Genomic DNA, 23,198 nt, shown 5'->3' on the forward strand with positions numbered 1-23,198 from the left:
AAGCGACCCTTGCCCAAGGGGTCGCTTCCTACATAAAGAAAAAGACATCCCTGGTGTCTAGTGGGCTTTTCTGCCCCCCCTGGGGGCAGAAACGGGCAGAAAGACGACCGATCTGCCCCCAGGGGGGGCAGAAAAGTCTCCTAATCACTTTACCACCCTAGGAAGCGACCCTTGCCCAAGGGGTCGCTTCCTACATAACGAAATAGACATCCCTGGTGTCTAGTGGGCTTTTCTGCCCCCCCCTAGGGGCAGAAACGGGCAGAAAGAAGACCGATCTGCCCCCAGGGGGGGCAGAAAAGTCTTCAAATTATTTGGCCCCCCAAGGAAGCGACCCTTGCCTAAGGGGTCGCTTCCTACATAGCATAAACAATATCCCTGGTGTCTAGTGGGCTTTTCTGCCCCCCCCTGGGGGCAGAAACGCGCAGAAAGCGGACCGATCTGCCCCCAGGGGGGGCAGAAAAGACTTCCACAAATTTTGCCCCCAAGGAAGCGACCCTTGCCCAAGGGGTCGCTTCCTACATAGTAAAAACAACATCCCTGGTGTCTAGTGGGCTTTTCTGCCCCCCCTGGGGGCAGAAACGCGCCGAAAGCGGGCCGATCTGCCCCCAGGGGGGGCAGAAAAGACTTTGCCAAATTTTCGTCCCCAAGGAAGCGACCCTTGCCTAAGGGGTCGCTTCCCAAACTCAAAATACAAAATCCCTGGTGTCTAGTGGGGCATCCCTACTCCACGATCGCGACGCTGTGCGCGATCGTGGAGCAGGAATGCCCTGTATTGAGACATCGGGGGAGAGGAAATACTCTTTCCTCTCCCCCGATGCCTCAATACTAGAGATTTCACCGCCGCGGCCCCCACCAGACGCCAAACACCTACCTCTGCTCCCCTTGGACGCGCTGGAAGAAATGGATTCCAGCGCGTCCAACGCTTCCTGATGACGCCGGCGCGCGCAGTGCGCGCTGACGTCATCAGAAAGCGTGGGGGGGCTCGGGGGGGGTCGGGGGTGGCAGCGGAAGCTCTTCCGCTGCCACCCCCGTAAAGGGGGGCAAGATCGAGGCACAAGGGGGGGAGCGCCAGCGCTTCCCCCGGGGGCTGTCCTCATGACGGAACGGTTCCGTCATGAGCACAGCCCAACCGATGCTCATGACGGAACCGTTCCGTCATGAGCATCGAAGGGGTTAATGCCGTGGCGCGCTAATAATCACAGGAGGCGCGTGTGGTGCTTAGATGCCGTACTCGCCGTTCACCTTACTAACGCACGTCGAAGCCGACTTACTTTATTAAGCCCAGGTCACATGACCCGCCGTGGCGTTCCTGTTGCGTTACAGGCACTGCATTACATTTCTCCCCAATCAACAGAAAAAACAAAGGCAATAGTATCCACTCCCACGCCCCCAGTTCAAAGTGCGTTCTTCATTATTAACTCTCCAGAATCAAAGTTTCCCCACAGAAATAAGAACCATCTTACGTGAAGTAGTCCTTCAGCTGACGACTGGGCTCTGGATTTTATCGCAGATGATACCGGATCTGGCTGCATCCCTCGGCCTCTGGGACCGTTCCCTCAGCTGGCAGGACCCCTGGTCCATTGACCGGGGCACCTGACTCCACTTCAGCTATGTCGTTTCTGGAGTCACTTTCCATAGCCGGATTACCCTCCTGTTCTCTAGGCTGACCACTGGGAGAGGCTGACCCCGCACGTAGCTCCCTACGGGGAGTCGCAGGTGTCATTCCTTGCCATAGTGACCACACCGTCATCCGCTTCATTCAACACGCATGCACAGACGTCACCCAAGAATTACACTGACAATTTCATTGTGGGTGAAGAACTGCTGCAGGTTTATTTCATACAACATAAGTATGACGATAAATGGGTTATCTTACGGGCGATCCAGGGCAAGCAGCCCCTCGCTGCTCCGCCCGCCTGGTGAGCCGGCACGCACGGTGGGTCGATGCCCGGCAGTGCGGCACATATTTATTTTCAGATCATCAACTGGGTCACGTGATCTGTTTTCCTACTCCCGCCCCTTCTGACAGGGGCGGAGCGTGTTGTGGCACACCCCCGGTTGGTCAGGCCCCCCAACCGCCCGAAGGACTAACGGTGCGCCGTCGCGGTCTTCCCAGAACCCCCTTCGGCTCGTGGACCTTGGCTCGGGCACCCTTACTGTGCCGGACAGGGGTACCCTTACTGTACCGCCTGTCGCAGAGGTACCCTTACTGTACCCGTCTGCCTCCAGATCGCCCTGTAACTCCGCCTGCAACGCAAAAGAAAAACATTAAAACATTCCAATAACGCGCTGTCTCTGCCACGCAGGGTAAGCGGAAAGGGTGGGAATACGCGTGTCCGGGCAGGAGCGGCGCGCAGGAAGCAGAGGAGGAACTGGGCGAGAGGGACGCATATGTAGGGGGGGGCTAGCCTTGCCCCCTAACAGCCCACCTCCACCTGCACCCTCATTGGGAGATCTCCTCCCTGGGCGCGGCCTCGCGCGCGAGGCAGAGGAAAGGGGAGGGGGAAGGCTGCGACGGGCGGCCACTAGAGAGCTGCCCTGCTGATGTCCCACTGCGTGGGACGCGGGCAGCGGCATTCTGGATTCCCCTGTCTGGCCTCCGCTGGTGAGGACAAAGGCTGGTACTTCTTGAAGAAAGACATGTTTCTGGTCACAGTCTCTCCCCCTCGCCTCGCAGTGATCCGGGTACCTTTGATGCCCACGATATTCCAGGGACTCTTTTCATAGGGCAGGCGGAACTTTCCACTCACCACCCGATTTCGAAGCAGCACCATGTCTCCACAGGCCAACCATCGAGCCTTCGCGTGTCATTTCTCACTAACACGAGCATGAGCTCGGAGTCGTCTAGCGTCCACTTGAGGGTTATCAGGGACGTCAGGGCGCCATTGAGGGTGATGAGGGATTGAGTCATGAACTACTCTGCCCATGACCAAATGCGCCGGAGCCACTCCTGTAGTGGTATGGGGTGTCTGACGATAGCTCCGTAGGAATTAAAATATCGCAAGCTCCAGGGACTGTCCTTTGTCCGACGCAATCCTTATCACCTTGTTCAAGGTTCGCATGAACCTTTCGACTTCCCCATTGGCCTGGGGCCATCGTGGGGTGATCCTCCGGTGTCGAATGTTCAATGATTTGAGGTATCCTATCAGCTCTTGCCCTTGAAAGGCAGGACCATTATCTGTTCTCAGCTCTTGAATGAGTCCATGGGTAGCCATTACCTTTTCGAGCTTGGGAATTACTTCTGCAGCACTGAGGGATGACACAATTTCGACCTCAGGATACATGGAATGGTCATCAATAAGTACAAATAGGTAGCATCAGTTAGGCTGCCGAAGTCCAAGCTGACACATGTCCAGGGTGTTACCGGCCGGGGTTCCGTGATAATGGGAGCCGGGCGGGGAGCATCCCCTGTCACTTGGCATGATAGACAAGACCGAACAGTGGCCTCTACCATCTCATCCATGAGCGGAAACCATACCTTGGTTCTGAGTCTCGACTTGGTTTTGACCATCCCCTGATGGCCGATGTGAGCTAGCTGGACGACTCTATTGGTTAGGGCTGTCGTAATCACCAACCTGTGACCCCTCAGCAGACACCCTGAGGAGTCCTCTGTGAGTTCGTCTCGAACATGATATAGGCTGTCCATGATCTGTTGGGCCTCCACAGTCAGAATTTTCCACTCCTCTTTGGCTCGGTGCCAGTGCCCATGCCTCAGTGCAGCTTTGGCACGCTGCAGGCAGTCGTCCTTCTCCGTCTCAATTCTCAAGTCGTTCATGGAGAGGGGAATGGGGTAGGACCACGCCATGATACATCTCACATATTCCTCGGTGTCTGCGGCCTCTTCCTGCTCTTGAGCCGTGGCAGCTCGAGGATGTCGCGATAAGTAATCCGCAGGGTTCCCGGACCCTGGCTGATACTCTACCCTGCAGTTGTAATTTTGGAGCTGCAACATCCATTTCTCAATGCGAGGCAGCGGCTTGGAGGATGTCCCTGAGAAAAGAGCGACTAAAGGTTTATGGTCGGTTGCTACTACAAATGGCTTGCCATACACGTATAAGTGAAAGTGCCGACAGCCCCAGTGTATTGCTGTGGCTTCTTTTTCAATTTGTGAGTATCTTTGCTCCGTGTCGGTGAGGGACCGGCTGGCAAATGCCACAGGTGCCCAGTCTTCTTCTGAGGCTCTTCGTTGTAGGAGCACCGCCCACAACCCGGTGGGACCTGCATCCACCACGATCTGAGTCATTTTCTTGGGATCAAAGAATGCTAGGGTGGTTGCTTCTGACAACGCTTCTTTGATGTCCTCGAAGGCTTTTGCTTGTTCTTTGTCCCACTTCCACGGGGTAGAGTCTTTTGTGAGTTCCCTCAGGAGCTGGGTGAGTGTGGTGAGATCCCGAATGAAACGCCCGCAGTAGTTTACCATTCTGAGAAAGCTTCGGACTTCTATTACATTTGTGGGGGCCACGGCGTCCTTGATGTCACGAACCTTCTCAGGATCCGGATTTACACCTTCTGCCGAAAAGGTATATCCGAAGAATTGTAATTTGGTTCTTAGAAATTCGCACTTCTCTCGGTGCAGTGTCAGGCCAGCATCCTGAATGCGACAAAGCACTTGAGTCAGTCTGGCATTGTGCTCTGGTATTGTTTTGGCATGCACCATGATGTCATCACTGACATTTATGACTCCCGGTATATCCATGATCAGCTCGTGTATCGTGTTTTGGAAAACCTCTGCGGCGCTTGATACGCCAAAACTTAGGCGTTTATATCGCCGTAGGCCCACATGAGTTGAGAATGTGGTTATGTTTCGAGAGGAATCGTCCAGTACGAGTTGGTGGTATCCTGACCTTAGGTCTAATTTGGAGAACCAGCAGGCTCCCGCTATTTTCCCAATGAGGTCATCTATAGTTGGTGTAATGTGCCGTTCCCTCTTTATAGCAGCATTTGGTAGCCTCATGTCCACGCAGATCCTCACTGCGCCCGGTTGTTTTGGCTTGCGGGTGACAACGATTGGAGATACACACGGCGTGGGTCCCGAGACCTTCTCGATTATGCCTGCTGCCTCTAATTTTTTTAGTTCCTCCTCCACCAGGGGATGTAAGTGGAATGCTATCCGCCTGTGGCGCAAGGCTTCAGGTCGTACTGTGGGGTCAATGTGTAGATGCACCTCTTTGCCTTTGAATTTTCCAATTCCTTCAAACACATTCGCAAACTCCTTTATAATGTGTTGCACAGACTCCTGGTGCACTCCAAATGCAAACTTGACAACCCCCAAGTTTTCAGCGGCCCGACACCCTAAGAGCATGCCCTGTCCATCTTCAGTAACGTATACATTGGTAGTGATTGAGCAAGTCCCATGGGCTATCGAGGTCTTGAATTTTCCTCGCATCTTATGGGGTGATTCTTGGCCGTAGGCAAACACTGTAATGCCCGTATGGCTTTGTGGGGGTGCCGGCTGCAGGGTTTCATACAGCGCCGAGGCCATGATGTTGATGGTGGTCCCAGTGTCCACCACCGCTAGTACCCCCTGAGTGCCCACCTGGATGTTGCACTGTGGTAGCCGTCGAGATTTCCGGGTAGCAGTTCCGATCATGTGTATTTTGTGAACGACACGTTCTTCTTCCTCGTCGTCGTCCATATCACTGGGCCCTTTCTCTTCTTCCGGGACCATATTTACCACTTGACGAGGTTTCCTATATTTCCTCGATCTGCACACTTTTTCGAAGTGGTTGAATCGCCCACATCCTGAGCATCTTTTTCCTTTTGCTGGACAGTCCACTGCCCTGTGAGGTGGTTCTCCGCAGTAGCCACATGTCTTCGCCTGGCCTTGGGGCACCTGCCCCGCGTCTTTTGTCGTCTAGCGACTTGTCGGTTTCGTCGCTACGACATTCACTGGCTCCGCCTTGACCTGGGATTGAAGCGCCGCTTCCATGTGAGCCGCCCGAGCCTTAGATAACTTCTTTGTGCGCCCTGGTGTTAGTATGTCCTGTAGAGGCTTTCCTGATTCCTCCAGGATTCTTTCACGGAGCTTGGCAGATGCACAACCCTGGATGATTTGTCCTCGAATTTCCTCCGTCTCATCGCGGAATCCACATGTCAACTCTAAGTTTTTGAGGCGGGCATGAAACGTGTCGAGGGTCTCTTCGGGGAGTTGACGCGCCTGCCGGAAAATAAACCGCTCATAGTCCTGATTGGCCATTGGCTCGAAATGGCCATTGAGAGCATTTATCAATGTATTGTGGGTCTTTGGCGTGGCTTCGTTGAGCGTCTTGGAGATGTTGTGTATGTCTTTACCTCCAAGATGGAGCAGCATTGCTCTTTTCTGATCTTGGTGTACATTGGTGGCTTCAAAGAAAATTTGCAGCCGTTCCACCCAGTCTTTCCATTTTGGGGCCAGCGAAGACGGGGAGCCTTCTACTATGAACGGTTCTATTGGTGGAATTGTGGACATGGTGGCTTGCAGTGACTGTTAACGAGGGCCTACGTTATTTGTGTGACGTGGTGAACGCACTCACCAGACTGCGGTTATTGCTGTCCTCCCCCACTTGACAGTCCGCTTGAGTCCTATGCTGCTTCACTGTAATTGATTGTTTGTAGTGCCTTTCCCCCTCTCAACTGTGTGCTTGGTGTCACTCTCCTTATCTCTATGCTGTTGTGTGCTTTCACTACAGGCTGATTTGGCCTGATCTTGAGCCCAGAGTTGCAGTTGGTGAGCAGATATCTGGCTGCAGCAGTCACCTCTGTACAGTTTCCCCCATGTTCCACTGTGGGATTCTGTGTCCTCTATTGCCACGCTTGTGATGATCTTCTTATGATTTTTTATTTGTTTTACTTTGTCACTGTTAGTTGGTGTTTATTTAGAGTGCAACCCCCCCCCCCGCTGGGCAAGCCGTGTATTGCAGCGCTCCCCGTGTCGTAGGACGTGCTCAGCCTCATGCGTGAGTCTCCGGGGAAATCAGCTGTTCCAACTGCCGGGCACAGCGCAGCACACGTGGTCAGGTGCACGCGCGATGGGACGCACCGGGGAAGCAGAGCGGCACACTCGCTGGAGGCGATGTTGCAGCATGCGGCGGGGTCCTCACAGCAAACGCCGGTGCACCGTGGCACGAGCACCGCAGGGCAGGTAGGACGCCCTCGCGGCCGCCACTCGGTGCGAGCGCAGGGCACACCCACCCTTCGTCACCAATGTTGTGTTTCGAGGATCGCGTGTGAAGCGACCTCACAAGGGTGTCTGCAACGGGCTTACGTTAATGCCGTGGCACGCTAATAATCACAGGAGGCACGTGTGGTGCTTAGATGCCGTGCTCGCCGTTCGCCTTACTGACGCACGTCCGAGCCGACTTACTTTATTAAGCCCAGGTCACATGACCCAACGTGGTGTGCCTGTTGCGTCACAGGCACGACATTACAGTTGTGTGGATGCCCAAAGATATCCGTGCGCAGTAACTGCGAACTGAGAAATCTGACTCACGTGAAAATATTCAGTCTTGTTGGGTTAATTACTTCCAGCAGCAGAGCCCCCCATGCCAACCTCCTTACCTAGCCTCAAGGTTGTAGCCCGCACCAAAGCCGTCTGTCCTGATGCTGATCTTGCCTCTGTTTGGCTGGACACTGCCCTTGCAGATAGTGAAATTGTAACGGGCTGCTGTAACACACCAATACTCCGCCTTCTGCTACTTTTGCTGCGTCCCCGATGCCCATCTTGAGGTGCTACCCACCATGCACTCTCATGTACCTCTTTCTCCACAATTTCTACTTCCTCCAACTCATTCTCACCATAATGTAACTCCAACTCGGCATCATCAAAAGCACTGCCACAGTCTGCACTCATGCACAGCACCTCACCATCACCCATACCACCATCAACAAATTGCTCATCTTAAAGGCCCTGAGAAGTGTTGAATTCCTGCAAGGGCAACACAGAACCCAGTCAATTCCTCTCCACTGAGTCTTCTGGTGCCTTCCCAGAGACGGCCATATAGACGCAAGCTCTGACTTCAGACCGGGGTTGCCAAGCCGCACCAGACCCTCCTGGCTGACCGGATACCGCCTCTGCCGCCGGACCTGCCTCAAGCACCGGGCTAGTACTAATCTGACACTGGCCTGCCTGCCCAGAAATGCTAAAGGGACCGTCGTGGCATCACACCCACCTCCCAAGCTCCTTGTCCCGACACGCCTCCCCCACCCAAACCAGAGAATGCGTCCTTGGTGTGAACTCTCCATACTGCCACTGTCCCCTAACAGCTTCCCCCCTAGAACCTGTAAGCCCCTGAGCAACCTCCCTCACTGGATATTTTGAGAAGCCCCCCCTCCAAACACACCACTCTCCATAATCTACCTACTGCTGACATGAGGCCCTACCCGTTGTAAACCCTGCCCTCCGGCCCTTGGTAATGGATGTCCTGCCCCTGTCCCTCCCAAACTTTAATCTCTTCTAATGGGCAACACCCCCGCCTCCTCAAATATCCCCTCGTGACACTCCCCTACCCTCCCCTGGTCTGGAAACAGGTCCTACCTGCACAGACTCGAGATATCTAGTGGCAGGCCATGATGCTTGCACCACCGTCACCACGGCAATCTCCCCTGTGCAGCTGACTGGTGTCACCGCACTTGCAACCTACACGGCGGCCGTTTCATAACTCGCATTGCTCCCTGCCTGCATGGGAGCAGTCCCAACCATGGCATGGCCACCAACTACAGGTAACACTGCCAGACTCTAGCGCATGGGCCCCTCAAAGTGCCCCTCTGCTGCACATAGCCATGTGCCGACCTGCCCCTATGCGGGTGACTGCATTGTGTCCCTGCACTGCTCTTGAAGCCCTCGCTACAACGGCAACCCAAAGGCCCGTAAAGCAATTTAAGGGGAGGGGGTTGTATAGCCCCTCTCCTGAGCCAGAAGAGGCCCCTGGCACCCCATTCTCTAAGGCTGCAAATCAATAGATTGGGAGAAGGGCCAGCACGCCCCCTCTACCTGATCCATAAAATTGCCTGGGGACACCAACTCTGGGGAACAGTTCAGGGACAGTGTCCTGGGTTGAGCACCCCAGACCATTACATAAAAACAAAATGCCAGCTCCAACCTGCATCCCCCATCATCAAAAAAATAGTTGGTGTCCCAGGTGGGACCAGGACACCCAGAAATTAAAAAAAAAAAAATGTGAATAACAAATGAGCAGCCGATTATTTATTATTCATTGCTCCTTCAAGGAGCGCACCATAATGCCCTGTGAGGGCTATTTACGTATTTATTTTATTTTTGCGATGTCAGTAGAAGGGGGAGGGGCACTGCCGATTTTGTTTTAATGTGGTGGACAGTTGCAGGGAGTTTTGCAGCCACCCAGCAACATTGAAAAAAAAAACAGTAAGTCTCTGATGTCATTGAAACCATGACCCCAGGAAGGCGCCTACTATACTTTTTATTTTGTTCTTACAGGCCGGAATAGCAGCCTTTCTAGTTGCTAATTCTATGGTTCTATGGTTACATTTTATGTGGCTTGAAGATGTATAAGAAAAATATAAGGGTCTCTTGTGGTTGTTTTTATGTTTATATTTTAGGGGCTATTAAATGTTAAAAAAATATCCAGGGACATATTAAAAAATATCAATATGTCTCCGACTATTTATTTACACATCTTTTACCCAATTATAATAAAAAGTATGCAAAAAGAAAGAGTCACTGAGATGTAGTTAAATAAAACGCAATTAAATATTTTTACGCAAGTCATATTAATAAACATTGTATTGTGTGGATTATTGTATCATTGTATCCTTTGGGATCCAGATTTTTGCCCTGGCTGGCTGTGGTTTTCTTGTGATCCTTCATCTTCAAATGTGGATTATTGGAATATACATTTGATAAAATTATTGGTGATTTTTGGAGAAAGATGATAGATCTGCTTTATTTATAAAGAGTTGGTGAGGGGGTAGTTTTAACTGACATTTTCATCTAACTATGACGTTCCTTTAACCTTTGTTTTTTTCATTGAATATTTTTTTTCAGGAGTAGGCAGTGGTCCTACACTTAAAAAATCAAAATTGCACTTCTAATTTCTTTTGTTTAAATGCATTCCGTTTTCCTTTAATGTCAGCCAGTAGGTACTGCCATCATGACAGTTTCTGTCAACGCAGGAAACGTTTATCGGACGTCTCCATCAAACATGAGAGCTTGCTCTCAAACTTTTCCAGAGTTTTTTATCTTTTCAAAATCAAACTTCCAAACTCAGAGTTTGTTTTTGAAAAATAAAAAAAACTAATGACCCCCACATTAGTGTTCTCCCATGGTGTAGGGGTAATTTTTCTCTTTTTCATGTCCCTCACCATCAGAGTATACCTGGCGGTGATGGACAATAAAATAAAAAGCCATCTGACAGTCCACTGTTTTATCAGAAGCCAACATCCAATTAATTTGCTCTCAAGACTTTGGCTTTGGCTTTCAGTGTTGTAAGTGCTTCCCTTCCTCTTCAGCATCAGTTTTCTTTTGGATCTGGTAGAGTTACATTTATTGATAAAGCCAAGGGGAGAGTATGTGGCATAAAAGCTGGAGCTGCCACCTTTGAAACTTGGGATTCAGATTTGAGTCTCAGCGTTGGCTCAAAATCCTGTGATTCTAGGCAAATCCCTTAAACCCTCATGGATAAAGATTCCAATTAAGTAATCAATTTGCGATTCCTTAAATGAAATGTACAAAATGTATTTGTTAAAAGTAGGTGCAATTTGCGCCCTGACTTCTAACGAATCTATTATTTTTTGAGAACCGACCCATGTATTAATAGGTTTGTTTGCAAAATACTGATTTGTAGTGGAGTCGCAATGACAGGCATGGTGGCTTGCTGGGGTAAGCAGAGTACTGAGAGAGCTGGGGCCCACTTAAACTTCCCTACTCAACCAGATGGTCTTTTTAGCAGCTTAAAAGACAAGACGGAGGAAACTGTCACAATAACATTTCAATAAAGTGTAACCAATTAGGTCACATAATAATCCGCTCGACCACTAAATCTGAGATTAGTAAGATTTAATTATAAATGTAGAAATAGATCGATATTAATCAACCACAGCATTATCATATAGAAATACAGAAGAAACAAAATGAGTCCAAATCTCCTAAAGAGATTTACCCTATATAACAAAAAGCAGGTAACTAGTTCAATGCAAGTACACAGGAAAAATAATTGAGTATTAAATTGCATCAAATAATTCTCAAAGGTAAGCATGAGCATGCTATCTCTTCCCTACACTGCCTTAAAAGGGATAACCCTAAACTAGGAAGCATTGAATAAAGGTGAAATTAGGGCAGTGTCAGCTGTCAGAGTCTTCAGTAGAAGAAACTCCAAGCAAGGGTCAAGTAGCACGAAGCCACAAAAAGCAGAAACAGAATCAGAGGTCTGTACCTCATGAAATCCTAAGTTGTCTCTCTGACCCTCACTACGTTACAGCATAATACATTAGTTGCACTCAAGATAAGTCAGGTGCTCCTCCATTAACTTTCCACGATTCCACCACAAATTGGTTACTGGGACCACCTTTCCCACATTGATAAGTTGCCACTTTGTTCATCCTTGGCCATTCTTCTCATCCTCCATGAGAACTTGCATCCTTGCTTGTTACCGTGTTTCTCCTTGGCAAGATCCATATTCTCATACCTTGCTATCTAACTAAAAGAAAGACCCTTCTTTTCTGGTTAATCAGGCTTTGTCCGCACCTGCAGTGAAAACAAAAATACAAGCGAATACACTATAAGTTGAAGCTTAAATATGAAAACATGTTAGACTTTAAACTTGAGCGTAATTCTGAAACGGTTCTCAAGGCCCAAAGTTATGTCAATTTAACAGTGCACAGGGTTACAAATACGTGCACATTTCTACACATATAGCAAATGCAACTTCTTAATGCATGAATAAATTGCAAAGAATTACACAAATGTAATTTCAAATACACTAACATGAACATAATGTCTTGTTACACGTATAAAGGTTTAAACATTAGTTTACACATACATATTCTATTTCATTAGCTTCACAATAAGACACGTCTAAATATTAACTTCTCCTAAAATATCAATAGGTAAATGTTACAAAGACCTTTAATCACGTTTCTATGCACATAGTTATAAGTCTCATTCATTTTCACGTGGAGTTCTTTAAATATACAATACTCCATCTTTTCTTAGTAACATAAACCACACAGAATATATTTGAGTGCTGACTACGCATAATTATGATGCACTCCTACAGTATCCAAGGATGGAATCAAAATAATGCTGCTCCCGTACCATGTCTGTTATTGCTTTTAAACAACTATTTTTTTTAATGTAGGCTCTTTTTCTTAACATAAAAGGGTATGCATTTCAGAAAAAAAAAAAAAAAATGACACAAATGTTTTTATGAGCAGCCAGCGGTCTGTGGACCTCTACCTGCTCATAAAGAGTCATTTTTGTGAACATTCACAAACGGGATGGGGTCTCATTGGAACCCTTTCCTATTTGCCAATGGCTGGCCACCTCCTTTGAGGAGAAGATAAAATAATTAATATTTTGCGACCGGATTTCAATTGCAAACCATTGATACATACCTTAAAGCGCTCTTAGCACACCCCTTCCAAACACCAATCCTGCATTTATTTCCAAACCCTATTAGCGATTCCTATTGATTCAGTAACATGTTACCAAATTGCTAGTTTCGTTTGGTGAATAAAAAAATTCCATTTTGCGGTTGGAAAGGCTCTGATTTTCTGATTTGGAGCCTTACCGAGTGAAACATGGTTTTGTACATGATGGGCCAAGATATCCCCATGCCTAAAAAAAAAATGAATGTGTGATAAAACTGGTGGTCAAGTAAAGTGCTCCAGTACCTTTTAGTCTAGTGTGTGCTGTGTAAAAAAAGGAATAACGTTCCTCTGTTTTTGTAAACACTGCAGAAATGTATTGTGTTTTTGAAAAAAAAGTACTAATGAAGCCTGTCTTTTTTTTAGTTGGTGGCATCTATAGTGTTTATCAGCTTCGGCGTGGTGGCAGCCTTTTGTTGTGCAATAGTCGATGGCGTATTTGCTGCACGGCATATCGTAAGCATTGTTTTTCTTACATTCTCTTGGTGTAAAATGACCTATGTTATTGACAATCAAACCCAAAGCACAACTCATTGCTTGTAACTGAATGTATAAAATAATAGTAAATTCTAGTGTATTTCATTCATTCAAAATATTATTCACCTCTAAGCTCCTTGTAATAAGTGGGTCAGAAATATCGGGCTAAAAGTCTACCTAGTTCTGGAGGATAATACCTCATAGTAACCTACCACAAAGATCGTTTGAAAGTTACTGCAGCAATCAGAATGACACCATAAGTGTGAAACATTAACCTGAAATTTGTAGCGTCCTCCCCAGCCTGATAGCATGCAAATGACCATGCCATACACAGAGCTCTGTAGTGCATGTCTTTATTCTTCAGAGTGCAACCATTAACTGCATTCAGTGCGTCATAAACTTTATTAACCACACCCATACACACCCAGCCGATTATGTCATTCTCCTAATGAGTCCTTCAGAGACCAGAAGGGGCCTGCTGTTCATATTCACAAGACACTATAAAATTGATCATCTAAATACACTGAGACCATCAGCTGAACTGTCCAGGTAATAAGGCATGTTAATATTGGACCCAGTGTTACAATACTGCACGATAATACCAGTAGGGTAGCCAGTGTCTCATGGGCCCTAGTGCAAGGAAGAAAATGGGTGGGGGGATTGGCTGCTGTTTGAATTATAAAATACAGCAAATGCAGGCTCACTGGCTCCTCTGGTCCAAGTGCCACTTCACCTGCTACACCAATGGAAGCCACGCCCTTGGATACTACCACAGAGCAATGTCTAATTCCTACCAGAGACACTGACCGGTCATGGACTCTTCCCTTTGTAATAGTATATAAGTTAGTGCTATACATTTTGTCAATCCTAGAAGGGTGAAAGGCTGTCTCAGAAATTATTGACTTTACCACAGCACAGTCTGCCCTACCTTAGATGCCTCCATTACAATATGCTTCTCCTGCAAACCGAGATGTATGAAATGCTGAGCCGGGCAAGTCAATCGTGTGACTGACTGACATTGCTCTTTTCGCATATCCAAGGCAATGGCCTGGAATTGAGAATAAAAAGTCAAAATTAGTGTTACTGCACCGATTGCCTGATAGTTTCCCTGAATTCTGGTCTATTTGCAAGACACATATCCCACATGCTGTTGGTGGGTGGAAATGTACCGAAAAGACTGCCCATCTTGTAATTTCATTTCGTACAAAAACTGGTGTTTTCAGCTGAAAATGGAAATACCAGCTCACATGTAAGGATGGCCTAGGATGTATATTTCAGGCTCTCTCAGGAAGACATGCTTTTTAACTTCTTTAGTCAGAGATTTTCAGCATTGGGTTTTGCATTGAGATAGCTAATGGAACTTTAACATGGGTTCGATCTCAGAATATTCAGAGCTCCCTTTTTTATAAAGGACACAGGTTGTACGATAGATTGATTTACTAACAATCTTCATTATTCTTAGTCTTACTCATCCTCGTCCCAGTAATTATACTTTGAGGTAGTTCCGCCTCATGTGCATAAAAGAATGCAGGATAATTCTAATTGAGCCCTTCCTACCCTCCAGGGTGACAGATAAGGGAAGCTTACCAAGAATCCTCCTGTTATATCCAAGCATATTCTAAGGTAAGGAGGGAAGGTGGGGCGGATTGAAATGACTGTGTGAAGGACGAGTAGGACTAAGAGTAATGAGGATTACCGGTAAGTAATCATAGCATTACTTCTGAGCCCCTCATCCCAGTCATTACACTTTGAGATGTGCCAGATTAAAATGTCTTTGAAATAACAAATACAGAATTCATTATTAAAATGCACACCCTGTGACTTTAATGCATGCTAATAAGAACACAAATTGAAATAATAAATCAAGAACTTAATCCAGAATGGATTTCAGAATCCCAACATCAAAATTACCATCTTAATCGACCACATGATTCAGTCTATATTGGTTGATGAAGTTAGAATCAGACGACTAGGTGGTGGCTCTACAAATATCCTGACTAGAGATCCCCTGGAACTCAGCCCATGAATAGCCACACTCCTAGTGGATCTACACTGAACAGGACCACCCTAGGAGGTCTCTTAATCAGCCTGAATAATAGTAACCTTAAATCATCTGCTTAAAGTCATCTTAATTGTGTCCTTCCTCTTCCCGCTTGTCCAAACATTACAGAAAGATGGTCTGTTTTTCTGAAAGATTGTGATCTGTTGAGATAAATGGAAAAAACTCTCTAAACACGCAACAAATGCAGACAAAATATCTCCTGAAAAGAAGGGGGAGGATGAAAGTTGGAAGAACCACCCCCTGTGACATGTGAAAGGTCAAGTTAACCTTGGGTAAAAATCACAGGGTCTAGCCTCAATTCAACTCAATCTTTGAAGAAACTTAAAAAAGGAGGTCAACAGAGTAAAGTGGTCAGTTCACCAATCCTCCATGCTGAAGTTCTGGCAACCAGAAAGACAAACTCATAGGAAAAAGATGTCAACTCCACCTCCTCCAGAGGTTCAAAAAGAGGAGCCTGCAGTGTTTTCAGAACCCCTGGAAGCTCCCAAGATGGAGAGGAAGTATAGAGAAGCTCTTGAAAACCCTATTGACCAAATAAGACATTTCCCCTCTGAGGCTCAGAGAATTCCCTAAAGGCCTTAATGGCGAACCATTGAGACTTTATTGTTGAGAGTGACAGATGTAATTGAACCCCTTCCACCAAGAACTGCAAAACAGAAGAAAATGGACAGGAGAGTGGTGAAAGATCATGCACAGCAAGACCATTTGTCAAAAGTGGGCCAATGTCTGAAATAGGCTTTCACAGTAGAGGGTCCCCTTGAATTCTGGCCCAAGTTCACCAAACTTGGGAGAAGACCCAACTTCATAGACTCAGGCTTTCAACCTCCAAACAGCTAGGACCAGATTTAGAGGAAGAGAGAAACAAGTCTTGCGGGGTGGAGAAATTGAAGGAAGAATCCACAGCGGGCAAATTGCTAGACTGATTAGGAGTGGAAACCATGTTTTTTGTGGCCAGTATAGCACTATTAGTATCGCATCTGAAATCTCTTGAGAAAACAGGGGCAAGGGGGGAAGCATAAAGAAGTTTCTGTGGGCAACTTATCACAGAGCGTCCGTTCCCCATGCTCCCTTCTCCCAGAGCCTTGGGTAAAACCTTGGTACCACTGCATCGTCGTTTGACACAAAGAAGTTCAGAAACGGAGTGCCAAACCTCTTGCAAGTCTACATGAACACCCTTTGGGAGGATGTACGGTTAATTGAAGAAAGAAAGATCCTGTTGCGATGGTCTGCTTGAACATTGTTCTTTCCTCTGATGTGAATTGCTGATAGACTTAGCAGATTGTTCTCTGCCCAAAGGCCTATTGATGTTGCACTCGCATTCAGAAATGTGGCCCTTGTGCTCCCCTGATGGTTCATATAAGCAACAGAGACTGTGTTGTCTGATCTCACTGTGACATCCTTCTGAAACACCAAATACTTGAACTTTAGGAGAGCTCTGTGGATTGCATTGTGCTCCCTCCAGATTGATGACTTCCTCTGCTCCAAACTGGACCCCTGCTGTTGAAATAATTGCCCCAGAACTGTTGCTCCCCAACCAAACCTGCTGGCATCCGTAGTAAGAACTAATGGTTGTTGTGGATCCATACCCATAGCCCTCAGGAGGTTGTCCGAGTTTATCCACTACATCAGATCCATCTTGACCTGGTTGGAGATAGGAAAAGGAGTGATCTGCTAGGAAGTCAAACCTGCACATGTACCAGAAGAAAGAGGGGAGATGAAGGCAAGCCCAAGGAACAGTGAAACCTGATGTTACCATGCGTCCCTGAATCTCCAGGCGCAGTCTTGCTGGAACTTCTGAGCTGGAAAGGAAAATCTTGATCAGGCCTTGAAGACTTGAAATCCTCTGTGGAAATATAAAAATCTTCCCATTTCTGTTTGAAAAATGGCTTCAATGAACTTGATCTCCCTTGATAGTTGAAATTTACATTTTGGCAACTTAAGGAGCAGACCCAAATTGTCCATAACCTTCATAGTGGTCTTTAACCTCCTGACCGTTTTCCGGATAGAAGTAGCATGGAGCAACCAATCATCGAGATATGGAAAGATTGGTATTCCTTAGAGATGTAGATGTGCCACCACTGGTGCCATAATTTTTGTATATATTCTGGAAGCTGGTGCCATCATTTTTTGTATATATTCTGGAAGCTGATGTAATCCCGAAAGAAAGAAAGAACCATGAATTGCCAATGCTGATTCCCCACCACAAATCTCAGTAATTGCCAATCCTTTTGGCTCTGGGAATATGAAGATATGCATCCATGAGTTCTAACGTAATCATGAAACCTTGCAATGGGATCCAAGGGGCAATGCTGTGCAGAATCTTTATTTTTTTATTTGATATTGGGGAGGAATTGATTGAGAGTCTTTAAATCTATCACCAACCCGAAGCTCCTGGAAGCTTTCTTCACCAGGAAGATTATCAACTAAACTCCTTTGGCTCTCTCTGCTGTAAGAACTGGACATATCACTTTTTTTTCAGCAGCAAAGCAATCCCCTCCATCAGAGCCTGCCTCTGCAGCATTGGAGTTTGGCTGGCCTCTGTCAGAAATGGAAGAGAGGAGAACTTGATCTGATAACCTGATTTGATGATGTTCAGGACCCATCTGTCTGACGTGATATCCCTCCATTCAGAGAAATGTCTTCTTATCCGACCTGTTTTGGAGAAGCGTTCTTGGCATAGTCAGGAATTCTGGGGTTTAGTGGTAGACTTGTGCTTCTGTTTTTGGAAGGGATGAAACAAAGAAGTGGATTTCCCTTTGACATCTAGCTGGTTGGTCAAAGGAATGATGTCTTGGCGCTTGTCTGAAAGATTTCCATCTGGATGCTCTTAAGGATTTAGGAGGACCCCTCTTAAAAAAATAAGATTGCTTCCTTTCTTTGAATAACTGATTAAACTTGTTCTATAATTCTCCTCAAAACAATGTGGGACCTTCAAAAGGGATCTTCTGCAGTGTAGCTCTCTGTGCTGCATCAGTATTCCAGTCCTTTAAATATAAATTGCGTCTAGATACAACTGAAGCACCACTAGACATGGAAGAAGTCCTAACCACATCAAAGGAGAGGTCTGACAGAAATTCAATCTGCTGTTCCATAGATTCCAACACTTGACAACAGTTTGGTTCATTGTAATTAGCCTGGAAGAGGGAATTAAAGTCTGAGATCAGAGATTGTGCTGTGTAGGCCCCATAAATGGCAGCCCTTAAGGCATTATGAGCCCCTTAGAAGACTTTATTTGAGAGATGCGTCCACCTTCTTATCTGCGGAGTTTTTCAAAATATTTTCTTCTGCCATTGCTGATCTGCCTACCAGACTGGCCACTACCAAATCCACATGGATACTGTCTGGGAAAACCGTATCCATCTCCTCCAGAGCATAACGCTTCTTTGTGAACTTGGGGAGGCAAATCTTCTCTGGGTCCTTCCTAATGTTTAATAACCTTCAAAACATGCTGATGAATAGGTAAACCCACATTGGGGGAGGGGCTTTTGGAATTGGCGTTGCACAGAAACCTGTGAAAAGGAGGTCTTTTCTGGAGGCGCAAAACCCATGTTCTCCCTAACATGGGTCAGAATATCTGGCAGCATGTCCTTAGTAAAATATTTACCTTTTAAATCAGGAGGAGTGCCAGAATCCTTGCTGTCAGAGGAAATATCAGCTGCAGATACAATCTTATTAATTGGCTTAGTTCTCTCAGATGTTTCTTAGAATTGTCTCTGAATGCTTGCAATGTCTCCAAAACAATCCTACGAATCCTTTCCTCATCCTTATCTCTCTCCCTTCTTGTGATGCTTGAGAGAGGGAGAGGAGTCCTCAAAAGTATGTGAGGAGGAAGGGGATCTGGAGGGAAAAAGGCGTCTCCTTTGGGAGTCCTACTTTCTCATGTTACAGAAGCCAGACAGGAAAAAACACAGATGAGGAAACAGCAATCAACAAGAATGCTTTCCTTTCTTGATGGGTGACCCATATTCTACCCAGAAGACATCTGACTGATCATAGACAGAGGAGACATTACCCCTCTCGTCCAACTCGACTATTCCGCCACCTTTGACATCTTCTCTCACTCCATCCCAGCCCTCAGTACGTGTTCAAGCATTTACAGATAGTCCAATATGCTGCATTGCGCGCCTTATTGAAGATCCCAAAGCATCACTAAATCTCTTCCTCCCTTGCAACCTTAAATTGGCTACCTCTATAAAAAAAGGATTACATTCGAGTCCCTCTTTCTGGCCCTTAAAATGATCTACAACAAAAGTCCCCCTCTAATCCAGAAGTTGCCAGCCTCTAACATCCCCAAAAGATCACTGTGCTCTGCAGACCAGAGGCTTTTCATGGTACCTAGAATCAAGAAAGCAAGAAGTGGGAAACATTCCTTTGCCTATTTGGAGCTACATATTGGAATTCCCTTCCTCTTTCCTTAAGATTGACCAACGAAGAAACCAAACTCAGGAAGCTTCTCATAACCCACTGCTTTTGAGTAACATGGCATCCCCCTTCAACTCCTCCACGAAGCCGGCATACAAGGAACTGCTCTCTGCTGGATCTGTTCCTTCCTTACTGCTCGCACCGTGTCGATTAACCTGGCTCCCTACACCTCGACTGCTACCAACCTCATTGGCAGACTACCCTAAGGATCTTTTTTTCAGCCCCACTCTATTTAATGCCTATAAGGCACCTCTCACTAATACCATCTGGACCCATGAAATCAACATCATCTCTTATCACCCAGCTCATCCTTTCCCTCGTTGACAAAAAAATCCAGCACCCAGACCAACTTCACCTCCTGCATGTCCCTAGTCGGCAGTTAGATGAAGATCAACTGTCTGAAACTTAACACAGACAAAACCAAAGTGTTACTCTTCAACAAGGACACCTCACTATGGAAATCCATCTGGTGGCTAGCAGAATCTCAGTCCAACAACCTACCGATCGTCCCAAGCCATAAACATTGAAATAGTGGAGGACAACCAACTTGAGATGACCAGCCGAGTCAATGCAGTCACATCCTCCTGTTTCAACATCCCCAAGATCCTCAAAAAAATCTTCAAATGACTCCCAATCAACTCCCTACAAAACTGCCACCCAGGCCTTCATCACCAGCAGACTTGACTAGGGCAACACACTTTACGTCAGTATCACAGCCCAACTGACCAGAAGATTTCAGCCCATACAAAACACAGCAGCCAGACTTATGCTCAGGCTCCCACCAGATACACACATCACCTCGCACCTCAGAGAGCTCCAATGTCCCTCTCTTCACAAACGTGCACTCTTCAAACTCCTCATACATACATACACAGCCTTGCACAATCTAGCCCCCTGCTACCTCAAAAGCCACATCAATTTCCAAACCCTGACCAGAAACTTCCGCTTGGCTGGCCTCTTGCTCACACACATCCCCTGCATACTCAAAGCCAGAGATGGTGGTCGACCTTTCTCATACCTCACGTCTAAAACCGGGAATGACCTACTACTACTCATCAGAGCTAACTCCTCCATCCTTGAGTTTAGCAAGAAACTGAAGACATGGATCTTTACCTAGACCACCAGACATGGCCAGCGCAGCACCCTTTGTCAGCACAGGATATCGTCCCTGGTGAGTCATGCGTTCTACAAGTATATATAACACCACAACATAATATATATATAACATAACATTGCCAGCTCCAAAGAACTAGCAAGTATTCATTTTTTATTTTAATTGCTAGTTCTGGCTTTTCAAAGACCTGCACCCTTAATTGAGACTCAGTGTATTAAGGCTAAAGTGCAGATTATTCACAGAGGCCCCAATTAAGAGTTGCATGGTATGGGGGAGTGGTAAATACAGGTATCATGCGGTGACACTGCAGCAGTGCTATGAAATTATTAGTCTATCCTCATGGAATGGAATAATTGTGTAGACTTGGTTTTACCAGGTGGAATTCCACATGGTATTCACTTTTCTGTGGGAATTATCGCTAATATTTGCCACTTTTTATGAGCAGGTGGTAAATGTGAGTGGTTGGCTGCCTGGGGTTGGAGGAGACGGGAATATAGTGTGGATGGTGGGGTAGGGAAGGGGACCCTGTATTCTGGTATTCTGGCAGGGAGGAGCATTACATACTTCCCATGTGCCATAGCTGATGTTCAGGTGGGGGCAGGATAGAAATTAAGCTGCTGGAACACCAGGCCATCCGTGATCAGGTAGAGCCGTATCCCACTCAAGCCATTAGTCTTCTTCTACCACATCCCCACAAGCAATACAACTTTACTCAAATGTGCTTAAGTTAGAAATATTTGTGAAACTGTGGTTAGCTTTGAGATTCGACAGGACTGTCAGCAGCAAATTCCTGTCACGAGGAACCTGGGAAAAGGAAAAGTGAAGCGGACGGAAAAAAGTGTAAGTGTACCAAAGGTATGCTCTCACTATATTGCAGGCTATTCATTGATTGACTTAATGTTTACATCCCAAAACATCAACCTAACCACTACAGTTAGTTGACATGGATTTACAAATTGTAAAGATATATTACAATTCATATGTTTCCATGTCATGGTCATGTTTCTATTAAAGTAAGTCTGTAGCATGCCAAGGCAGCCTTCACCCACTATGCCACATTTTGGCGGCCACATCCCTAGAAGGATGAAAAAAGTGTAAGAATTGTTCAGAGATGGCTACTAAAATGGCGGATGTCTTAAACCATAAGTTTTGTGAGTAGGAGTTTATTAATTGAATCGAGGTATACACTAGCGGTGCAATCAGGATGTTTGACTACTCCTAGAACTAAAGGAATTTCCAGAAATGTATTTAACAGATTAATTTTCTGCAGGGGTGACAAAGAATACAAAAGAGGAAGTCACATTTAAGGTGTACCTTTTTTCACTGTTCAATTTACAATGGACGCTGCTTTCAGATGAAATTCGCATGCGACATGACCAAACCAGAGCGAAGGGCCTATTCCCAAAGATTTAAGAAAAAATCTGAAATCTTTGAGGCATGCACTTGTGCTTAGAATTTGTGTAGATTTAGGCCTTGCTGTGTGTTTGTAAACATTTGCAGAAGTGTAATCTTGATCCCATCTGAGATATTGTAGGGGTGCGTCATATTCATGCATTGTCAGCACTCAAATATATTCTGTCTAAATAACATTATTAACGGGAGTAAAGTATTGCATATTCAAAGTATTCCATGTAACATATTTGTTTATAGAGTGTGATTACTAAGGGTTTATGTGACACTTACATATTAATGTGACAGCATAACTTAACATAGAAGTGTCCCATTGTGAGGTTATTAAATTTGAATATGTGTGAACTAATGTTTAGGCATTTATACGCGTATTTCAGGCAGATGCTTTTAGAATGACATCTACGTAATTCTGTACAATTTATATATGTATTAAAGAGCTGCATTTATTGTATGTGTAGAAATGTGCATATATTCTGTAATCCTATTTATCAAAAGAGGGGGACTCTAGGAGCTATTCAAAAGGTCCAGTGACCCGTGCTCCCGAAGTTAAACTTATACCAAAAGGGAGTCACCGTTGTGTGCTACTCTAATTGTGGGGGGCAGTGTGTCCTCAACTTGTGTCCTCATCTTGATGCCCTCACACACCCCAAAGGATGTCTTGCTTCATCATTGGCCTTTTGCTCCTCGTCAGGCCGGCGATGCAATGCCCTATGGGTCCCCCAAAGGGTCTCTTTTTCAGAGATCTTTTGATGAAGGGTGTAAGTGGCAGTGAAGTCCTAGAAGGTGTATTAAATAATGGCTGGAACCCTCTGCACTACTAAAGTTGGCTAGAGTGGGCCTCAAGAAATATTTTGGTCCATGTTTACGGCTTAGAGTTGAACATATAATTCGTATTTAACCTTTAATGTAGAATGTGTGTACTCAATAGTTAGCATATGAGGGTTTTGTTTTCTTTACATAGCAAGGTTTAAGAAAATGAAGTTGGCAAGGAGAAGTGCGGTAACGAGTAAGGAGATGAGTCCTCATGGGAGTGGAGAGGAAGGACCAAGGACAAGCAAAGTTGCAACTTATCGATGCTATGCCAATTCACCGGCAAAGATCACATGGTATTGTCTA

General features: G+C 46.1%; 1 protein-coding gene across 1 annotated transcript in view; it reads left to right on the top strand.

The window, feature by feature from the left end:
• The window catches only part of TMEM255B (transmembrane protein 255B), a 670,912-nt gene that overhangs the window by 276,952 nt on the left and 370,762 nt on the right, over positions 1 to 23,198 (top strand). The window contains exon 4 of the mRNA XM_085620508.1: positions 12,964 to 13,053. Within this exon, the coding sequence (XP_085476634.1) occupies positions 12,964 to 13,053 (90 nt within the window). The remainder of the gene's footprint in view (positions 1 to 12,963; positions 13,054 to 23,198) is intronic.

The sequence above is a fragment of the Triturus cristatus genome, chromosome 8 (assembly GCF_964204655.1).
Source record: "Triturus cristatus chromosome 8, aTriCri1.1, whole genome shotgun sequence".
NCBI classification, from domain to species: Eukaryota; Metazoa; Chordata; class Amphibia; order Caudata; family Salamandridae; genus Triturus; species Triturus cristatus.